At 35.7% G+C, this 22,788-nt stretch overlaps 1 protein-coding gene across 4 annotated transcripts in view; it reads left to right on the top strand.

Moving 5' to 3' along the window:
• The first annotated feature begins 2,169 nt into the window (after nt 1-2,169).
• LOC103711998 (uncharacterized) overlaps nt 2,170-22,788 on the top strand; it is a 36,759-nt gene continuing 16,140 nt past the window's right edge. For 2 of the 4 annotated variants that reach the window (XR_015972764.2, XM_008798361.5), the window contains exons 1-9: nt 2,170-2,487; nt 2,578-2,709; nt 5,748-5,864; nt 11,429-11,479; nt 15,425-15,514; nt 15,645-15,791; nt 15,911-16,021; nt 18,264-18,335; nt 19,090-19,854. Coding sequence is in view for 2 of the 4 variants with exons in the window: in XM_008798361.5 (XP_008796583.3) it covers nt 2,395-2,487; nt 2,578-2,709; nt 5,748-5,864; nt 11,429-11,479; nt 15,425-15,514; nt 15,645-15,791; nt 15,911-16,021; nt 18,264-18,335; nt 19,090-19,854 (1,578 nt within the window). In the remaining 2 variants the exon portion in view is untranslated. Of the gene's footprint in view, nt 2,488-2,577; nt 2,710-5,726; nt 5,865-11,428; nt 11,480-15,424; nt 15,515-15,644; nt 15,792-15,910; nt 16,022-18,263; nt 18,336-19,089; nt 19,855-22,788 lie in introns of all 4 variants that reach the window. The other 2 variants (XM_008798360.5, XR_003386617.4) reach the window with 2 other exon arrangements.

The following is a 22,788-nucleotide window of genomic DNA, read 5'->3' on the forward strand; positions in this document are numbered from 1 at the left end:
CAATGGGCCCGTTGCATCTTTTCTTCTCTCTCCTTTCCAAATCTCGTAATGGATACCAAGCGATTAATTTCGATGCCGCATGTGATATATATTCTTATCGAATTGAAATATAAAATATAATTTACGAAAAAAGTTTTGATTCGAGATTATTATAAATTTTTAGCCTGGCTATGTTAAGACTCCCGTCAGTAGAGAGTAGTACGTTGGCATTTAATTAATCCTAAAGAGTATACTGTAACAAGATGCGCGGCATTATTGCAAGCAGATACGTAGTTATGAAGAACTCTGCCATAAGATGATACGCAACACACCACATGAAGATACGCAGTATCATAAATCTACCAAAGAAAAATATGGTCATAGCTCAATATTGATGAGATATATGCAATATTTTGAGAGAACTTGAAGTTATGAATGAAGTTTGAATTTTGAGAAAGATTGAATTTGGCATGCATAATATTTTGATAATGTTGCATATTTGGATTTGATTTTAAATTAATGAATTCCATTAGCTTATTTTTTTAATGATTATTTAATTTATTGCAGGATAAATATAGTTAAACTATTCATTGCTTACTGGGATGTATCTCATTAGTCCATATCTTATTGCTTTTCTGAGAACTAAGCTAGCATAGAGATTAGAAGTAGAACTTTGGTCTCTTTATTATAGATTGAGATTTTACCTAAGTTTGATGTAAGATCTTTTGAATATCGTTAGATTTTGTAAGACATTAAACTTTGGATTTTAATTATATAAATTTTGGATCTACTTAATTATTTATTTTATTCTGTTGCTTGCTTTATGATATTGTGATGTGATGTCTTGTATGCTTGTCAGAATAGTTTTTTATGAGTATATAGTGGTTGCCATAACCTCCGACTCACGACCTTAGGTCGAGGATGTGACAATTTTAATTTCATCATAATTTTTTAGCCCTTTCATCACATTCAAAAGCATTCTTAAATAATACAATTCAATTGAACTGACGTGAACATAAATAATTCTGTTTATGCAGACTTTTTGTTTTCTCCTTCTAAATTTTATCTCTAGGATTCCATACCCATTTGGTAAGAAATTTTGCATAAGTTAATCCTTGAGTATGTTCAAAAATTGCATTAGCTTTTATTCATTCGGTGAACATTATCTTTTCTGCATCTTTTCTATTCAGCAAAGCTATTAAACTTTGGTTTTCTTAATAAGTAATTGTGTTTATAAATGGTACATGGACCACCGATCACTAAACTATTGATTATCTGAAATGAATATTAAACTGAAATAATCTCCATATAGCTTCATATGTCGATAAATGAGGTCTCATTTCTTCAGTTGTCTATGGTGTTTTCCGCATCAGCTATGTTGGAAAAACAATAGCTACTTCAACTCATGAACCAACTTGAAGACTTTAATAATACTTTAGCACTTATGTTCTCTTTTCTTTGAAAAAGGTTCAATATAATGCTGAATTAATCAATTAATTTTTCCAATTCATATCAATCCATAAGGGCTTTAATGATTCAACATGGAATGAAGAAGACATTGCTTCTTCAAAATGGAAGAAAATTCGATTAAAATATGAATTTACAGTAAAAATTCATGTTACTTTTGGTGAACATTTAATTACTACTGAAACATTGTGCAATATAATTGCTTGGCTATTGATTGATAGGTCATAAATTTAAACCCTACTTGAAATGATTTGCTTAATTCTTAAAAGTTTTATCTTTAATATGTATTATACTAAACTTATAAATTCTCAACTAGTCTATCCTATCAAGTATGTTCTATTTAGTTAGTATTTGAGTGGGTTCAATTTAAATAATTTTGAATATTTAGAGAAAAAAGAAAATTTGAATGATAGCCCTTGAAAAAAGGAATGAAAATTATTTAGATTTCAATGCCTAATTTTTAAGGAAGCTGAGGATGTGATGCTCTTTTCTCTTCTTTGATTCCACTTTACAAGGGCGAAAATACAAGGAAAAAAGAGAGAGAAGATCATACCATTTTGTTAATATTTACATAAATATAATTTCCCATTCATCCCACAGCAAGTGCTCAATTCGAGCACTATGCGGACATAAAAACGATGATATTGGTGGGCCGCACCTGATAGACGGTCCTGATCAGCGATGATCAAATGCTTTGACCTACGTCAATGATTGGCCGTTAGATGGGTGAGATTTTCGTAAATCGACTCCACCGCGGCTGCGATCGTCGTCGCTGTCGTCGTTCTAAAAGCTCTTCGGGTTGGGCCGGAGAGAACGAAAGCTTCCGCTTGCTTCGTTCCCTCGCTCCATCACTCCACTCCTCCTGTTCGAAATCCTGGAACGAAGGGGGAATCGCTAAATTTGAGACCCTTGGATGCTCCGATTCTGCGACTCCGAGGCGATTTCACCATGGGAGCGAGTCGGAAACTTCAGGGCGAGATCGATCGGGTCTTGAAGAAGGTGCAGGAGGGCGTTGAAGTCTTCGACAGCATCTGGAACAAGGTATTTCTTCCAAAAAATTTTCTGATTTTTATGGGTTTGCGGATGCTTTCCTTTTTTATTTTTTACACAATATGTTGGTTTTTTTTGTAGGTTTATGACACGGAGAACGCCAATCAGAAGGAGAAATTCGAAGCAGATTTGAAGAAGGAGATCAAAAAGCTGCAGCGGTATCGAGATCAGATCAAGACATGGATCCAGTCGAGCGAGATAAAGGACAAAAAGGTTAGGTTCTTATCTTCATTCTAGAATATGTTGCAGGATTTTCATTGTTAGGGTTTTCATCATGCTGGGAAATCTTTATGAAGTTTTGTTTCGAGGCCGTACGTGATGTCCTATATTCTTTGTGCATGTTTACTTTTTTTTTTTTAAGGGCTTGAAGTAGTTATACTTAGGTTTCCTGGTAAATCATTCAATATTAATATTATGGAAGTATGACAATTTAGGTTGGTAAGAGTAAACAGATAGCATTCGTTATTCTGGGAGTGAAGAGATAGCTTTTTTACTGAATTTGGGGTATAAGAGCATTTCGTAACAGTTGAACACTGGCACCATTCCATATTGAATCCAGTATAATAATCAAGCAAAAATTTAGACTACCTACCCATCAAGATGGGTAACAGTTAGCTGTACGTCATTTTAGACGTAGCACTATTACCCTCCACAGCATCGCAACAGCACAATGCAAAAGGTGCTATGTGAACATGAACATTGTTTATCCAAATACCGGCACTTCTTTCTTCGTGTCCTAGTAAGATGCTTCTGCTTAAGCTAGTTTCTTCTAGCATCATCTCAATCCCAGTGCAAAATCTATCCAAATCACTTTGTTAGAGGAAGATCTCAGTGGATGCTAATTGCGATATCATTAGGGGAAAGATTCATTGAATGCTGGAAGAATTTAATGTGCCTTAATAAAATCTTAAGAGAACATGCTTGGAGTTGTCATTATTTTGCCCACAAATTTCCAGCCTCCATTAGGACATTCTTGAAAACTTTTAGGATCTATTATTGGAAGCAGTGTTGTTTATTGTAGTCGTAGGTTTGGAAGTTTACCATTTATCTGTAGAATCCTGAATAGTACATTTCAAAATTTTTGTTGCCATAACATTGTGTATCAAAGTACCTATTCTTCTAGCTTCATTATCTTATTAAGTTGCTTCTTCCTCCTTAAACTAGTTTGTTCTACTATAATTGCAATAGAAGTTCAAATTTGATCCAAAGGTCCAAACATCTGTAACTTTGTTACATGAAGATCGCCGTGGATGCTGATTATGATATCATTTTGCAAAAGCTTTATTGAATGTTGTATTTTTTTTGTGGTAACTCTATGGTACCCTTTGAGAATATGGTTAGTACTTTTGTGTTACACGGTCTTGGTGGGTGGTAAATAAGATGTCATTTTGGGGAAAGCTTTGTTGAATATTGTAAATTTCTGTGTAACTGAATGGGATCATTAGTGAACATGCCTAAAATCATTTCTATTCTACCCACAGTTTTCTGTCCCCTTATTAAACATTCTTTGGAATTTTTATGATTCATTCTTGGAATTAATGATGCTAATATTAGTAAGAGGGTGTACAATTTTAATTAACTTATTCATTCATAGCATTCTAAAAAATACATTGCAAAATAAACTATTTGGTACCTAAAATATTGTGTTTTAAAGAAACTATTTTGTAACTAAAACATTGTAAGAGGTCTAGTTGACATGGGCTGGGCCTCATGTTTTATAATACTAGACATAATCTGTGCACATAATTTAGAAGATATGTGTTGGACTTAAGGTACGTTGTCTTGGTATCGGATTTTGTACCAGTACCAATTATTACTGTGTTGGTACGTGTGATATAGAGGCTGGTTGGATGTGCTGACACTTAGGACACCATTTGCATTGCGTATCGGTTTGGTACATAAGGTACGATACGGTCGGTATGCATTGATACCGACCGATACAACATTCTTTGGCTGGATGGGCTAGATCTGATTTCTGCAGGATTTTCAGGCCAATCCTGCAGGATTATTCAAACAGGACTTAAATATCTTGGGTTTCCAATAGTGCCCTTGCTGCTCTGATCAAGTTGCTTATGGTTGGAATATATCTATGATGATTGAATTAGTGAGTTTACAAGCATTGGTACAAATAATTTCATTTTTAAGATATTTGGATGATACTTCTCTCACTTATGATCCATCCAGGAGGCTTTCTAGTCTGGAACTCATGATAAACATGATACTGTAATTGTGAGAATTAAGGGGAGACAAAAGAGAAGAGGACTAGATAGAACATTGCTTAAAGTAGTTTGAGATAGTAAAGGTCTAAATTACTAAGTGATGGCTATTATATTTGATTGTATTCTTAGGTGAAAAACTCTGAATCTTAGAACTCTGTAAGTAGGTGATTTTTTCCAAATGTTGGTGGACATTAGGATTTGTTGAGAAAAATTGTATATAATGCTACTCTAGAACTACACATGTTCGATTTCATTCATTATTGGTTGCATATCAGTTGCTTAGTTTTCACTTTCAAAGAAGCATTTTTGAAAGGCCAATATTAAGTTTCTAATTGGTAAAACTGCTAATTTTGAATTGAACAATCAGTCAGTCATAAGGTATGCCATACCGTATCAAACTGGGCGATACAGGTGTGCCGACTGATTCAGTACCGGTATGCAGTATGGGGCGTATGCTGACACTCAATATGCTGAACCAGGCAGACTGACATAATAACAGGGTGGCACCGGTATGGGACCTGGTACCGAGACGGTGTACCTTAATTAGTCATGCTATTTGACAACAAAGTTCTACTTTTCTTGATGGCTAGTGGATTTCTTTTGAACACTTCACTGTTGAATCCATGTGCTTTTGCTTCTTACTAGTTTGCTTATTCTAAAATTAGGAAAGTTCAATTAAAGAGGAAAGTGCATACTTTGAACTGAAATATGTGCATTTGAAGTTTTGTTCTTAAAGATAGTAAAATTCATATTTCACCGTGCAATTGTCGTGATAGATTTGTTGATATTTTGTGTTCATGTTCAGAAATGTGCATCATCTCTGTTTCATTGGAATGATTTTGGTTGTACAGTCATACCTTGGAACTCAAATGTTTTAAGTCCAACTGTATACGTGTATTTAACTTCACTTATTTACTATACATTAGTTAATGCAGATTAAATAACAATCCTATAAATAGAGCACTCATGACTCTGAGGTTGACAAATGATTTGTGATATATGTTGACATAGGTTAGTGCCTCTTATGAGCAGGCTCTTATGGATGCTCGCAAGCTTATTGAGCGTGAAATGGAAAGATTTAAGGTCTGTGAAAAGGAAACTAAAACAAAAGCCTTCTCCAAAGAAGGGTTAGGCCAACAACCGAAAACTGTAAGTGGCACTTTATATTTTACTTCCATGCTTTGTCTCATGAATAAAGGTCACTTTAGTTCTTATTAAATAACAAAATGATTCAATATGCTAATTTTGCTACTATCAACTATGTAATCTCTAATATTGCAAGTGCAACAGGTTTGGTTTTCATTTCTTAGTGGTCCATTTTTGGAATTGTTTTTTGATAAAGATCATCAATAAAGAAAGATGCTATATTTATTGCTTTGCAGAAACATTTCTAATGACAACATGCTCATGTGATGCACATGGAAGAGAAGATGGTGGGAATTTGGTTGGATACTCACGAGAGCACGAAGGGGGTCATGGGACAGAACAAAGTCTTCTATCATGCTATAAGCATGACATGTTGCTACTGGGTTAGGGTTTAGGAGGGTTACAAAGTGCAGATTTGAGGGAAAGTAAGATTCTAGGTGGTGTCCAAATTTGATTGAAGTATTTCCTAAACTTTATCTAAAAAACCAACTGAAATGTCCAACAAGGATCTGTAGATGTAGTAGACCTGATATGTAGTAGATATGGATGATGATCATGCATAAATCATGTCCAGCTAGCTGCAAATAATGTAATTACAGCATAAAGACGAGCTTGGGATTATCAGAAAGAAAACAAAAATAGAGATAAAAGAAATTCAAAAACATGTTTTCAGTTTTAGTTTTGATTAGGCTATTTTGGGATTTTTGGTTCGAGTTTGGAGTTTTAAGAGGGAAAATAAAAAAATCTAAAAGAAACTATGAAAAATTGCAAAAAAAAGTAAAGCACGATAAAATAAAGTCTGTCATAAAATATCAGTGTTTATTGTATTGTTTGAAATTATTGAAATCATTGGTCATAGGTTTTGTCATTTTCAGATTGAAAGTCTAAGATGGGAAACATTTCATGATTATTTTAAAAACCGACAGAAATGTTAAAAAATAATATTAGGCATCAGTTTAAACTTTAAAATATATTCAATTGTCCACCAAAAGTTTGATCATCTACTGTGTAACCATATAGTTATCTGTAAGAGTAAAATATACAAATAAAGGCTGCATATAATTGTATTAAAAGATAATAATGTAATTCATAAAATTTGAAAACAGGACCATTATTAGATATAGCTCATCTAACTTTTTTGATATTTGAGCTTAGATCCTGTGAACCCAATTCCTCTATATGTGTGAGCAGAAGGTGAATTCTTTTCTTTTCATTCTTCTTAAAACAAATCTCTCAAAAATCCAAAAAGCCTCTTAAATCTAGGAAAAGTCAGCCATCTCTTGAATTCTTGGAACTGAACTCCTGCTTGTTTCCAAGTCCCAAAATTCTTAAAAGGTGCAAAATATTGATAATTTGTCTTTAGAAAATGCTTCTTCAACCTCTTGAGCAGGCAAAATAGGATATTTAGGCGATTTTTTGTCACATTTTCTAATTGAAAGTGTTTATTTTGGCCTATTTTTCTAATAAATCTAGATATATGCAGAAATCATGGTTTTCTCACATACTTCTATTTTATCCTTGGACATTTTTAATTAAATGGCAATTATAAATATATTGGTTTAGTAACTTCTTTACTAAATCTTTCTAAGACCTAGGGGAATTATTATTTATATATATATACTTACTGATGGTGCCTAGTGCATTATCGGTAACTGTTGGATGATCTAAATATTAGTTGAAAAAGTAGATCACATATCCAAAGAATCCTAACTTTGAGCTGAAGCCTCTTCTTTTAACTCAATAGTCATCAGAAAAACTAGAATTGATATCCGAATGTTGTTAAAGAAATGGAAAAAATGGTCACAAAATATAGTTGAACATAACAATGACTGATTGTGGCACCCCTAATCAATTTTTGTCGGTTTCATATGAAACCAATTGGAAACACTGAAATTGGCTTAATCTAGAGTGAAATTAGTTAGTTTTGACCAACATTGGATCAAAGCCAATTAGTTTTGGCTGAAAGTTACCATAATCATTGAAATTACGAAACCTTATGTGGCTCAGGATTGTTTTTGGTTGGAATGCTTTGTTTTGTTTTTCTTTATTTGTTATAAGTTTTTTATTTACATATACTTTTTTCCTTCATGTAGAAACTTTGAAACTCAAACTGAAATTACTTAAACTGCCAAAATTATGGAGATCAAAACTCATTTGGTTTGGTTGAAACAGAGATTGAGACCATGTCTTCAAAACCTCCTCTCTTGGGTTGAATCGCTTCAGTTTTAGGGCATATTTGGATACTTTTGATTTTCATGGCATTTTATGAAAATTTGGCTTTCCGTAGGAATCTTAAACAATGTGGAAATTTGTCCTAGATAGCCATTTGGATGAAATTTTGCACGAAAAAGGGATGACCACATGAGAAAAAATAAAATCTGCAAATTTCTCATTTTTTCCTTCTTATGTTTGTTACCTAAGGTTAGAAGCTCTTGGTCCCTTTTTGTTTTTCTCAATGTAATTTACCCTTCTTGTTTTGGCCCCTTTCCCTCTTTACTACTACTTTATTCACCTTCCCTCGCCGACACATCAACCCAAGTAGTATCACCTGTTTCCCGACAATCATCTTCACTCCGAGCAATGAAGATAGTACACTCGCTTAGGCTGAAGTTGTCAAAGAGAAGGGTAGTAGCAAGGTCACCAAAAATAAGGTGGTGATAGCCTTATGGGTTGAAGAGTGTAGAAGATCAGGCGGTGACAAAGGGGAGGAAGAGAAGGAAGGTTAGTGCAGAGGAAGTACTAAGCAAGAAGATCAGAATGTACCCAACAAGAAGATCAGGATTCTAGGGCTAGTCATGACCTATCACTTAGATTGAGTAAGTCAACAACAATCCGACCCATGGTTCGCCGTATCGGCCTGAATCGGGTGGTACGGGCTGTATCGTACCAGTTTAGTACTGGTACCTAATACGGGTGGCGTACCGACACTCGGTATGCTAAAAAGATTCCATACCGTACTGACACAGTGCTAGTGTGGCATATAGTCTCTATATCAAGACAACAAACCTTTAGCCACAGTTAGTAATTTGACATTTTCATTTGCAACTAATATCTTTGAGATCTTCGTGAACCAAGTATTTGGCGACATGCCTGCAATCAACAACTTCATCAGTGATTGTCATGTATATGATGAACTTTGGATCTTTGTCTATGACTACTATGTCTATGACAAACTTCTACCATCTCTTTGGTGGCTTTTTTGTTTGTGACAGACGGCCTTGCAGCAACAAATTCATCCATAACATCTGGTGTCCACGTGTATTAAGGATGTTTGCATTCCTTGAAACTGCCTTATCGGAGCCACCTTCTTTGATAAGTTATTATTTGACAGCTTATGACAATCGTTAATAACTACTTCTTTTATAAGACATTATTGAGTCTATGATAACCTCTGATAACTATTTCCAAGTTATCTTGATAGCCCATGGAAACTACTAGTAACCACCACTTTGATAGTTAATGAGAACTACAAGTGGCTGCCTCTATGGAAATAACCATCATCCTTTTGATTATAAAAGTAGGGAGCATGGAGCATGGGGCAACCAACAACAATAAGAAATCAAACATCAAATCTCAGAGATTTCGACACAATTTCCTCCACTTTGAAGATTGAAAGTTTTTTCAAGACATTAAAGTTGAGGACCCTAAGCCTCTATGTTAAAGGACCAATGACCCTTAAGCAAAATCTTTATTTATGCAGTCCAATGTTTCAGAGAATGACGTTATAATCGTTTCAAAGGCTGTCATAACAGTTTTCGCACCTTTGTGCTATGTTATCTATAATAATGGGGCCTACTACCTGCGAAGGAGATGAGGACTTTCAAGCCCTCTCCCTCTCCCTCCCTCTTTCTCCTTCTCCCTCTTCGGCTTTGGCTTTGTTGGTATAGCTCAGAACCGTATGGCATGACGCTATACCGTTTGGCAACCGATATGGGTCTACTGATACAACCAACCTTGATTATAACAGTTGTTGTAAAGTTTTTATTTTAATATAAAAACTGCAATGCTACTTTTGGGGGCAAATAATGGCTATTATAACTATTGTAAAAGTTAATAACAGTTTTGGTGGCATGATGCGTTATTTAATACATTTACACTGTCCAATAATTTCATGTATTATAATCCAAACTCCTTAATCTGGGTGTTCTTTAATGAGATGTGATTTATAAGTTCTTTAAATAGAATGACTTGAAAAAATGGTTCTATCAATCTTGATTTTTTTGTTTTTATGTCAAGATGCCTAATTTTCGAATGATGCTCATTTTCGTGTATTGGTGACCGTGCGAAAAGATGGACTATGCGCTCTTAATGAACATGGACCCATCAAAAGGCACCATTCATTTGAGATTCCCTTTTGTGTTTGGACTTGTAGTTTGGCTCTACAAATTATGATCCTTAGATAAAAGGGATCTTGTTGGACAAAGTTTGTATATGAAATATTTATGGTTGGGAATCATGAGCACTTACGTAATTCAACCATTTTCCTACAATCACTGTTGCCACTACCAAGGTTTCATACCCTTTTGCTGCCACCACCACCATCAAGACCACGGTCATTTTCGTCACCATTGCCAACAATCTGCTGCTAGCACCACCATGGCCACTACCCATTGCAACCACTACCATCACCATGCCCCCCTCCCACCCTAAATACACACACAGAGTCATCCACCACCACCACCACTCATTACTACCAATTACCACCACCACCATGGTCATCATTCGTGCTGCCACCATAGAACAAGTTTCATACTTTTCAATTTTAAAAACAAAACCATTTTTTAACTACTGAACATTTATCTGTTTTTGAGATTTTGAAAACAAAGCCAAGACAATTAGAAATTAAAACAAGAAATAAAAAATGAAAAAATGACAGTGGTGCCAAATGTAACCTAATTCATTGATCCCTCCTTTAAATTTCTTTTCTGCTCTAGCTCTATGCTTTGGAGACAAGGAGCATTTGCAGGATTTTTAATAGTCAAGGTGAGGTAATCCTAGTAAAGAAGTAAAAAAAAAATCTAAAGACATCAACATTAAAGAGTATTTTGAGTTTTGGTCCCTGCTCCTCACCATATTGACTATGTGCCCAAATCATGCAAATCAATGGTTAGCCATAGTCGGTCCATTGACAAAATGTATATTGTTACAACATAATAAGCTGTTACACAACCGTATGGATGGGATTTTAGAAAGGTGGTATAAATAGTACCTTTTAGGTTAGGTTTTCCCTCCCCAGGCATTCAGATTTAAATGAAGAACAAGTTGGGAGCTATTTTTGATGTCTTTCCTTCTCAGTCATTTGGTTAAAAAATGAACAATTTTAGCTAGCATTCTGAGAAAATGTCCTCTATTTTTGTACTTATTGCCAAGTGAGCTGAATTAATTGATTATCTTACAAACAAGAGTAATTTAGAAATTATATCTTTGCTATATTAAGTTAGAGGCAGTATTGAAGATCTGGGGACAACCAATCCTTGCTAATGACTACCGTAAATTTTAGTTATTGCCTAAAATCATACTTTTAACACTTAATGTTGCTTCGTTTTCACAAGCCCTATTTTGTGTAGGATCCAAAAGAAAAGGCTAAAGCAGAGACAAGGGATTGGCTCAACAATGTGGTATGCAAAAAAATTACCTCATCTTTTATCCTTCTGTTTACTTACTGGTGCAAGATTTTCTCATAGATTTGGCAGTTTCATAAGCTCAACTCAGCTACTTTAGTGTCATGTTCATCAATATTTCCAAGAAAGATAAACTTTTGCCAAGGTTTTGATGACAACAACCATTTATTCAAATACACCAATATTAGAAGTTTTATCTTTCATCTTATTTTTTGTGAATGACTTTGTTCCATCTTGAAATCTAATAGTTTTGACTTTTGAGTCTCCTGGAGAGAGAGATGCCTGCACACTGAGTTTTGAACCTTCATCAATTGCAGAGGGGTGTTGATACAGTTGCACCAAGCAGCTGGTTCTTAGTTGTCTCAGAATATTATATATAATGAGTCACAACTTCATTTCTTGCAATGTGTTATAACCAACATCTGTTGTGCCAGTACCAAGCTTCATACTGGTTGCATGACAGTACGGGTCGGTACGGCCTCGTATTGTGCTGTGCCGCCCCAGTATCGACACAGTAGAGGCGGGGGAGAGGGAGAACGGGATAGAGAAAAAGAGGGAGAGCGGAGGGGGGGGGAGGGGGAGGGAGGGAGAGAGGAAGGAAGAGAGGCCGGTCGGCGGAGGTCAGGGAGCTTCTGTGAGGAGGCAAAGGCCGGGGAGACGCGGAGGCGGGACTCCACCTCCGGTCTCTTGTTACGTTCGAAACAAGAGCCCAAAGGGTGCTCCTTTTATTTTTGCGGATTTTAAGTTGAAATCGGCAAGCTCCGCCTCTACGTCTTCTCAGCCTCCGCCTCCTCTGCACAAAGGTTCCGCGACCTCTCTCTTCTTTTCTCCCTCCCTCCCTCCCCCTGCTCTCTCTCTTTTCCTCTTTTTTCCCCCTTCGGCGATGGAGTCTCGGTTTCAATGACGGAATCGTCCCGATCCGCCATTGGTACGGCTCTGGACGCCCCAAACCGGACGGTTCGGGACGGTTCCGCCGACCATAGTTATAACTGTTTCTATAACCAAGTACAATATGTTATAATTGTCTCTATGACCAACTGATAGGGTGCTGTGACATGTTGGACAAAAACCTCTCTGTATATATAGATTTTTTTTTTTTTTTATATAGAGAAGGTGGATCTTGAATAGCCACATCTCTAATCCAATCCATCACCATGCCTCAAGAGTAGGGACCCCGTGCTTGCTGCTTCTCCTCTATAGCCTCCCCTCACCACCATACCTAGCCACCCTCTCAAGTCCTTTCTTTCTTCAATTAGCCGTAGAATGATCAAATTCCACATCACCTGGCCCCTAATTGATCAATTGCATGCTCAAAGTGGTGCATCATACCAGGGGAACAAGTAGTAATACATTAATGCCTCCATAAGGCAGAAATAAGAAAGAAAAGTTGAAGTCCATGTGTTGCCTGGGTTGTATGCTTGGGTTATGGCATGGGTTGTGATACCCTTTTGGATGTATATCTTTGATAACCAAATCATGTTGCTAACTTGTCATGTTTAAAATTTTAGAAGGTTAAAAAGCATGCAACTAGATATTAGCTTTGAAGCAGATGCATTGGAGATTAACATATGCAGAAGTTGGGTTTATCTAGAGAAATACAGTACCATATGGAGATGGGTTAATTTGTTTGTTCATTCTGTCTGTTAACTCACCCACCATAGCCCATCCAGATGAGATGACCCCAACTTGGTGTTTGGCACATTCTGTAACAAAGTTTTTGGTGTCTCATTACCAAACCTTCATTGTGATTAGTAATTTGGTACACTCCCCTCCAGAGGTCCTGAATAGATGGTGGGTAATTTAAGTAAAAGGACTGGGCAGTTACAACTACTTACAACAATTTGAGATCTTTGAAAATTGTTATCTGAAATTTTTTTGCTAAAAGATATGTTCAATCTATGGTCATTGGGGGGCCTCCTTAAAGGATCTAGTAAATCCATTGATTGTTTTGAAGAATCAAAAGGACCAGTTATTAATGGAATTCCTTGTCGGCTCTTTGTGAAATACTCATCTGGCTAAGAACTTCCAAACACCTTAAGCCAAACTGGTCCCAACGAATAGCCAATCTGCAATAAATAGGGAAGGTGTGGTAATGCTATGGATGACCCAGTATCAAATATAGGTAATAACATCAGCAAAAGAATGTTCTCCCATGCTTCTAGACATGCTGAGCTCCACAAATTGTTGTATATTCAACACAAAAAGGGAGTTTATTCCATAAATGATGGGATCAGTAAATGGAAAACTATTGATATTTCATCTTTGTGAGATCGTCAACTTTGTGCTACACCAAATCAGTATAGCTATCCTGCTTTGGTACAACAACTCAATCATGACTAGTACTGAAATACTATATGATTCTTTTTTTTCTATTTTTTTTGTTCCTTGTCTATGCATATCTATATGTTATTCAATAGATCAATAGAAAATTCATCAAATTCCTTATAAGGTGTTTCCATTATTGGCTTCACAATAGAAAGGAGAGATCTTGGAAAAGTGTGAATCAATGGGTTCTAATGATTCATGAAACATATTATCATATTCATATATTTCAGTTATATGCAAAATCAGTAAATCCTTTTTTTTAAAAAAATTTCAATGCTTTCTTTCATTTCAAGTAATTGGTTGGTTGCTCAATAAATATATTATAGTAGATAAAAAAATACAAGAATAGATAATATTGAATGAAAGAAAGAGAACATAGTTGGAACAATCAATATTCGTGATGCAACAATGGTTGCATTAGATGCAAAACAATGGTTCTTTATTGACTGAACTACAAGGATGGAAACTCCATGATATGGAAGGACAGAATATCGAACCTAAAAGGGCAATGGAAGTTGTACATCTTTGAATCGAGTTGGACCCCCAAAAAAGAATAAAAATGAATGTAAAGGTTTTATTTTTTTGATATATTGTTTCGGTGTATTGTAGGGCACCTTTTTCTTCTCATTCAAGATATTTCAGGCAATTAACTGGCTATTAATGTGCTGAATCCAATGTGTTAAAAAAAGGGTAAAAGGTAATATAGGTTTTTCGCTCCCAAATGGATTAGATCCTTTTTATTGAGAAAGAAAAGAAATGATCAAAATTAATGGATTAGATTCTATTTATTGAAAAAGAAAAGAAAAGATTAAAATTGAAATTCTTTTCAAATTCAATTCTTTTATATTATTCCAAAATTACTTAAGTATAATTTCATTTTTACATGAGGCTACATGACATGGTTCTTATTACTATTACTTAACTCATGACTTGCAAAATGAATCTGTGAATTTGGAACAATAGTATCTATCGATATCGCGGCTGATGAATCAAGAACTTTCAATTGGAACTAAACTAATCCTGTCAATTAGGCATTGCCTTGTGCCTTGATGGTTTTATGGAGGAGCACCTTGATGGCTTTGTGGAGCATTGGAGATTGCATAACAATTCATTTCCAATTTGAAGAATATAGACTTTAAATGCTAACTGATACTTAAGTTATTAAATAATTAGACGTAACCTAAATTTGCTATTTGGAGATAAAAAAAGCTTGAATTAAATAAAAAATGTAATTTATTCTATTTTTGCAATTTTTGTAAGAACTGATAAGCTCTAAGATTGGTTAGAAGACTGATTTATGCATAAAGTAATTTCTCAGAAAACAAAAACTGTTTATGAAGGTACAGACTACCTTCTGGTTTTCATTTGAACTTGCTTGTGCATTGGTTCATCCTCCAAAATTAAGAAATCAATTTAAGGATCAGGTTGGCTTTATTAGTTGTTTCTGATGAAATGTGATGGAGTGGCCGGCTTGCTCTGTTTAATGTATTTTTTTGCCAATCTTTTTTCTTTACTACTTGGGCTAGAGATTTTACATTTCCTTCTGTTTATATTTTTTATATAGTTCTAATGGAGTTGGAGAAAGTTTTTTAAAATCATTCTGAATCTTTCCTACAGGTTGGAGATTTGGAAAGTCAGATTGATAACTTTGAAGCTGAGGTTGAAGGGCTTTCTGTAAAGAAAGGAAAGACAAGGCCACCTCGACTGGTATGATCAGATAGAAGTTTCTCATCTGATTTATTGTAATACGACTTTATTATCTAGTGTCAATTTGTTTTCTTTCTTGCCTCAATTTGTTTTTTATACATCATTTGGTATTTTATTATATTTATTTCAGACACATTTGGAGACATCTATCACAAGGCATAGGGCTCATATACTGAAGTTAGAGTTGATCTTGAGACTGTTGGATAATGATGAGTTGAGTCCTGATCAGGTCAATGATGTTAAAGACTTTTTAGAAGATTATGTTGAACGCAATCAGGTGTGTCTTTGTCAAATCAGCTCAAGAATAAACTCACATGCATATGCAGCTCATTACTTAATTCTTGTAGAATTGACTTTATGGGTTTTGGCTTTGTGAACTCTCAATGGCCTATAAAGGAAGATTTTGATGAATTTAGTGATGTTGATGAGCTCTACAGCGCTTTACCTTTGGATAAGGTTGAAGCACTTGAAGATTTGGTTTCACTTGGTCCTTCCAGTCTTGTTAAGGTGATGTGTACTTACTGATTTGTATGTTGCTGATTTCTTGTTTTTAAATATTTTCTTGCTCTAAAAATTAGACAGATAGAATTTGAGTGGGCTTATATTCAAAAGTTTTGTGGTATGACCTGTCTGACATGTTGATTTCCGTCACCAAGGAACAGTTTTTAGGAGTTTAATTTGGTTTTAGTTGTCTTTGAAGATGTCATTATTAGGCCTAGAATATAGCCTTCATCAGCTTGTTATCATACTTTCTTTCCACTTTGATGTATTGGTGATCATTGCATCTTGTACCTATTATTTGCCATATTTGGTGCTCTGTTGGGAGCCTCTGCAACTTTTGGTGAGTTTATATCTTTTCGTTACTTTATACATTTTAGTTTTGAATGCAACATTTAAAATTTAATAACTTGGCCATGTAGACTATGCACATATTTTGTCCACTAATTTCCATTTAACTCAGTAGATACCCCTAATTGCCTTTAGCTGCTTGAAGTTGACCTATTGGTATTCTGATAGGTTAGGTTGCAGTATTGAGGTTACTTTATATAGTTGGAGTTACATGTGGTCTTACACACAGGGAACCATGCATCAGAAGGTAACAATTGAAATAAATTGACTTGCAGGCAGTCCAATTATGTGCAACCAACCAGTTCCCATCTTATATGTTCCCACATGACTTTTAGGCCCGATTATTGGGGACTTTTTTGTCTGTGCGAATTATTTGATTTGAATTTTGTCTTTGGAAGGGACTAAAAGAAGAAAAATCTGGAAGCCTAGTCTTGTAGATCTTTACAAGACTAAACTTTTAGATCCTCACGCAACTGTGCTTGGCACTCTTCTGGATTTTGTGATGACTGCCAGAATGATTTACAAAAAACTTTTAATGTTTCTTCTTATATATTTTGTTCACACTGTTATCATGCTGTTATTTATGATCAGTATCATATCTATGCTGAAATTTATGGATCATCTGTTGCAGGGATTTGATGAAGAATGATTTGTTGAGACATTGATTTGCTACATTTCTATTTTTAACTCCTTTACAAGCTTGGAGCACCATATTGAATGTTTAAATGTGCTTTTATGATACTATTTATTGATTGAATTCTGGAATTAAGAATTTAGAAGGCTGTTATTATTTTTAAATATAGTAGAAATTGTTGTTTGAGTATATTGCAACAAAAAAATACTCCAAATTAACAAGAGAAGAAATAGAGAAAACAAAAATGGTGGAATAATCAGGTATACTGGGCGATGAAAAGGAAAGAGGGGAGAAAATTGAAAACCCTTGGTCAGAACGGAAGAAGAAAGGTTATTCTTTCTTTAAAAACAGAGAAAAATTACCCTAAGATGCTTCTGTGCAAAGCCAGCCACTTTAGAATCTATGGAGGCAAGGTGTATGGATTCCTGGAGGGGATGGGGCATCTGTCCCTACCTTACTCTCTCCTCATCTTTTTTATTCATGGACCAGCTCCATAATGGGCTCCACTCTTTACTTTGATGCTGATGTGGCACTCCCTGACATCATATAATGATGTCAACCCTCCAAAATTGAGATAAGAATAGATGATCTCCATCAGCCATTAAAAATCCACTAAAATGGAAAAGAAAGACTATAAACCAAAAAAAAAGAAAACGTAAGTCAGGAGATTTTGAGCCTAAAATCTGCATGCATCATTATCATGACCAAGTGATCGAGAATTTATCATGTATTTGTTACCTCCACTCTTATTTTAAACTTTTGAAATTGAACTTTGCGCCTGTTTGCTGCTTCTTTGCTATAATTCTGCAAAATTCTGAATTTTTTGTCAGCATTTCTACTACTGATTTGCAGGCCACAATTGTGGACTGCATTTGTTTTAAGCATAAAGGACTTAATCTATAGTGCCTGTTGTTTCTCTAGGGGCATCCCAAAATAATGGGAGTTTATAAATTTTTTAGCATGTTTTTTGGTAATCTTGCAATTTTAGATCTTTGCATGCTGGACAAATGAAACATAATTTTAATTGATGTGGAAAATAGTAGATGTTAAATATGCCACTAAAATTTATTTTTCTACCAGTCCTGATCACTTGTCATGCCTTCCATGTGTATATTCTGTGTTATAAATGACATTTGTTATTTCACCTGTGTTTTCTATATCAGTTCTCTTTTGGACTAAGGATTGTCTCTTATCACACCCCTGGTGCAGGTGCTTCCAGTTTTCCTTTACTTACCCTTCCTTATTTTTCTCTCTCTTATTTGGCAGGGTGTTGGTTCTGTTTCTGCTTCTAGTGCTGTTTTAGGCTTGAAGAATTCTGTTGCAAGTTCATCTACTCAGGTACCTTTAAATTTCATTTGTTGACAAAGTGTGCACTAATCTCAGGAACTGTAGATGATAACTTGAAGTTGTTGAATCTGTTTGGGTTGTGATTGTTGAATGATTATTGCCAATTGGAAAAAAATAATTCTCCAATGCGTTATAATGGCTATGTCTTACAGATAATCTGTTTAGTGACCATAATTTCTTGAGAAAACATTTTTCACTCGTCACCAGTGTTCCTTTCCTGAAGCAGTGTCTTTATGAACTGGAATTTTAATTATGAATTTTTGTTGCTTACTCGAACCTTTTGATGAACTAGGCAACTTGGCATGAATCTTCATTCGTTTTGCCTACTGTTTTTGTTTGCTGCTCATTCTGGAAAGCCTTTTTATTCTGATTATATGGGTACATATATCATATATGTGTATATGTAACTCTTATATATGTTTATATGTTTGCCTGTGTACATTTATATGAATTGTTTAATCTTAATATTTTTAAAGCATCTTTCTGGCTTTACTGGTATACCCTTTCTGCAATCATGTGAAAATGATTTCTAGTGTTTAAAATTATTTATGCGTTTCTTGTCACCTTTTGTTTGTTACTGAGATGCTGAAAAATCCTCCTATAACTAATTGACTCACCGTTTGATATCTGAAGCACTCTATGAAGCTCGATGGCTTATGTTTATCTATTTACATACTATCTAGTTTGATGACTAAATAACTTCTTGATATTGTATGATTTCATATGGTATTTTTTTTTTCACCAGGCTGCCTTGACATCAACTGCCTCACAAAATACTGCACAGGACCATGGTGAAGAAACAGCTTCCCTGGACAGTAATTCTGATATGGCTCCTAGAACTCCACCTTCCAAAAGTGGAGCTATGGAATCTTTGGTGTCGTTAGCTTCCCCCAGTGTCAGTTCTGGGACACCTGCAGGTCCCACTCCTGCTGCTGCTACTATCGTTTCTGGACGCCCATTGGCTGGTGGGCCAACTGTAGCAGCAATACCGTCCTGTCCACTAAGTGTTCGAGGTGCTTCAGATAACTCATCTGCAGCCATGTCTGCATCTATTGCTATTTCATCGAGTTCGGTAAAGGAGGATGATAGCATGAGCTTCCCTGGTCGTAGATCATCTCCAGCCATCCATGAAATTGGAATTGGGAGAGGTATTAGCCGAGGGATATCCAGTCAAGCATCCATTAGTGCTCCTATGAGTTTAGGCTCAGCCAGTGGTGTTTCAGGCAATGGAGCACTAGGTTCAGTTCCTGCAGTCTCTGAAATGGCTAAGAGAAACATGTTAAATGGTGATGAGAGAATTGGAAGTGGCAACCTCTCGCAGCCATTAGCTTCTCCTCTAAGTAATAGAATCCTATTGCATCAGACTTCAAAAACTAATGAAGGAACTAATTCAAATGATTCTAATAATGTTAGTGAGGCAGCAGTTATTGGTGGAAGAGTCTTTTCACCTTCAGTTAGTGGAGTTCAGTGGAGACCTCAAAATACAGCTTTTCAGAGTCAAAATGAAACAGTATGTGTTTTTTTTTCTCTTAATAGTTTTGAAGCTCCCTTCTCAGAAGATGCTTTTTTCTCTCTCCTAACTTTTCTTCCTATTGCTTCACATAATTTGTCAGTACAAGATATTCATTTCTTGTAAATGCCAATGGTTTATTAGAAAAGCATTCATCCATATCTGTGATTTCAACTTTGGAGAAAAAGGAAAAGACAAATACATGAATACGATGAACAATTATGCTCATTTCTTGAAAAACATGGGGTAAGCTATAATAGGAGTGAAGAACGGAATTAAAACATGTCAGTTTAGTTAGTAACATTTGTTAGTTCATTTGGCTCTATGTGCTGATACAAGAAAGAAACTTTGGTAGAAGATGTCTCATGTATGTCCTCATATACATATTCAGGCATGATTAATGGATACTACATGTGATTCTTATATTGCTTGGCATGCTTTGATCTTGCATGTGCAAATTCCTAATCAAGAGATTGAGGCATGGTTGTTATTTATTCTGAAGGTTGCTGCTGGATAATAGAGAACTCACGAAAAACAACCTTGATGCTTGTCAATGCTTCTTGGATTGCTTGTGGACTTGTGTAGGAATGTGCTGTTTGAATTTCAATGATTCTAGGATATATGATTTACCTAACATTAGACTCTCACATAATATCGTTGATGAAAGTGACCATCCACCTCTCAATAGTTAAATAAACTAATTTCACACTCTCGGGCAATTATTTAGATAGCAACGTATACAGCCATATTGTGTTGTATATTGTATGATAATGACACAAGGTATGAACCTCACTTTGTTTTGCTGGCACCTATTAGGTACACTATCCATATGGTACTGTATTGTATCTGGCCAGATCAAGGAATGCTGAACCGACCTGAATTGGGTGGTTCAGCCCATATCGAATTGTACTGAAGCCGGTTTGGGACGGCTCAGCCTCTCGAGTCGGTTTGGGCCCGGTTTCATTAAAAACCCTCTCCCGACCTTGTATGCACCTTTGAAAATGCCCCGACTCCTTCGCTCGTCCGCTCCTTTGCTCATCTCACTCATGTCATTCGCTCTGTCACTTTAAGGAGGTAAGCCCCCTGTCTCCTCCCCTCTCTCTCCCTCCCCCCTCCCTCCCTCTCCCTCCACATCGAACTGTTCGGCCATTCCAATTAGGGTTTCCCTCTCTCTCCATCTCTTTGCCTCTATCTCTCTCCCCCTCGCATCGATGGAGGCCCTTCTCCCTAGATTCCGGCACCTCCCTCTCTCCCCCTTCCTCCCTTTCTCTCTCTTCCTATCTCTCCCCCTTCCCCTCCCCCTCCCTCTCCAGCTTGTGTTGTGTCGATACACCTCGAAACGGCATATTACGAGTCCATATCATATCGTACCATTGGCCAACCAATACGGGTCCCGGTATTGGTACAACCAACCTTGGTCTAGATTATACTAGTAGGTGCTAGTACTAGTACTTCAACCTTTGCCCTTGAGCTTGATGTTTTGGAATTTTAATGCCTCATGAGAGAGTTTCACATTAATAGGTTAGCACTCTTCTTCTTCCTTTTTACAATTGGAGCTGGGTGACCAATGCAATGTTTAAACAGTATGAATTTCGATGTTGCTTTTGAATCTTCCAAACTCGTGTTAGTTTTTTATTTCTATTCTTTTATCTAGAGCCTCAATTTATATCTATGTTTCTTAAGATTAAAACATGGTTTAGAAACTTATCTAAACTATTTCAGAGTTTTTTATGGATTTAACTAAAACCAAACCTCAGAACATCTACGAGAGCTAGAAGTGATGCATGCAGCTTGAAGCCTTCTATTGCTGAATTTTTGCTTTAATTTCAGTCTATATGCTTTTATTTTTAGGTTTAGGTGGTTTATATCAGTTTTCATGTAGTAACTTCAGTTATAACTACCTCATCACCTTATTTAAATCCTGGTGCCTTTTATAAGGGCTGGCTAGATAGAGAGAAGAGGGAGAGAGGAGATAGATGCCTCGTCTCATTGAGGTGGGTGAGTGTTCCCCTTTCCACTGGCCCTCTTCTCTCGTTATTGTCTTAGGCTGCCTTTGTTGGATTGCAAAATCTGGGATTAGCATTCCCATGCTATGCAGAATGGTCGCCTTAATATAGAACATATTAGCATTCGAAAAGTTGAATGAATTAAATTCCTTTCTCTTAGGGGTAAGATAATGACCCCCTTGAAAACCCAAAAAATTCCTTATACGAATTGTTTATGCAAATTTTGATGGAATAAAGCTCCTTTGATGGGGTCACGAGAATATTGTGAATTTAATGGAACTAGCAAACTGACATATGCAATGGACGTTAAGTAAAATAGATGACTAGAAAAATCATAAAATAGGGTACGTTAAAAAAAATAGACAAAGAGAAAGAATAGAAAAATAGAACTGCAAAAAATACCTTGAAAATAAATAATATAAGATGAAAATATAAGCATAATCTAAATAAGACAAAAAATAAAAAATGATAATAAGATAAACATAAAAAGCAAAAATAACATAAAAATTATTTTTTTGCAGCCATCACCATCATAGTGGTTGTAGTAGTCTCTGTCAAATTCATAATCCCTACTTATTCACTTTTTGTTAGAGGCCTTTAGCAATGGGGCACTGTCTTATGGATATCCTTGATAAATTTTTTTCTAACAAATTAGAAGATCACAATATGTCCATTATTTCTTTGTCATCTCTCTTATTTGTTAGGGATTAATGGTAGAAGGCTAGTTTGTTCGGAAAGAACTCATGGGAAAAACTGTATTGAAGGCCCACATGTTTGGAAAAAAAGATGGGAATGGATTTGTTTCCAAACGAGAATTTTTTTCTAGAGATTGTAAAGGTATTAAAAAAAGAAGAAGGACATTTGTTAGAAAAAATGATAGATGAAACCTACAAGAAAATTTTAAAATTTAAGACTTCCTTTTTATAGT

Source organism: Phoenix dactylifera, chromosome 13 (assembly GCF_051530095.1).
Source record: "Phoenix dactylifera cultivar Ajwa chromosome 13, Ajwa_hap1_PhDact_Kaust_v1.1, whole genome shotgun sequence".
NCBI lineage: Eukaryota > Viridiplantae > Streptophyta > Magnoliopsida > Arecales > Arecaceae > Phoenix > Phoenix dactylifera.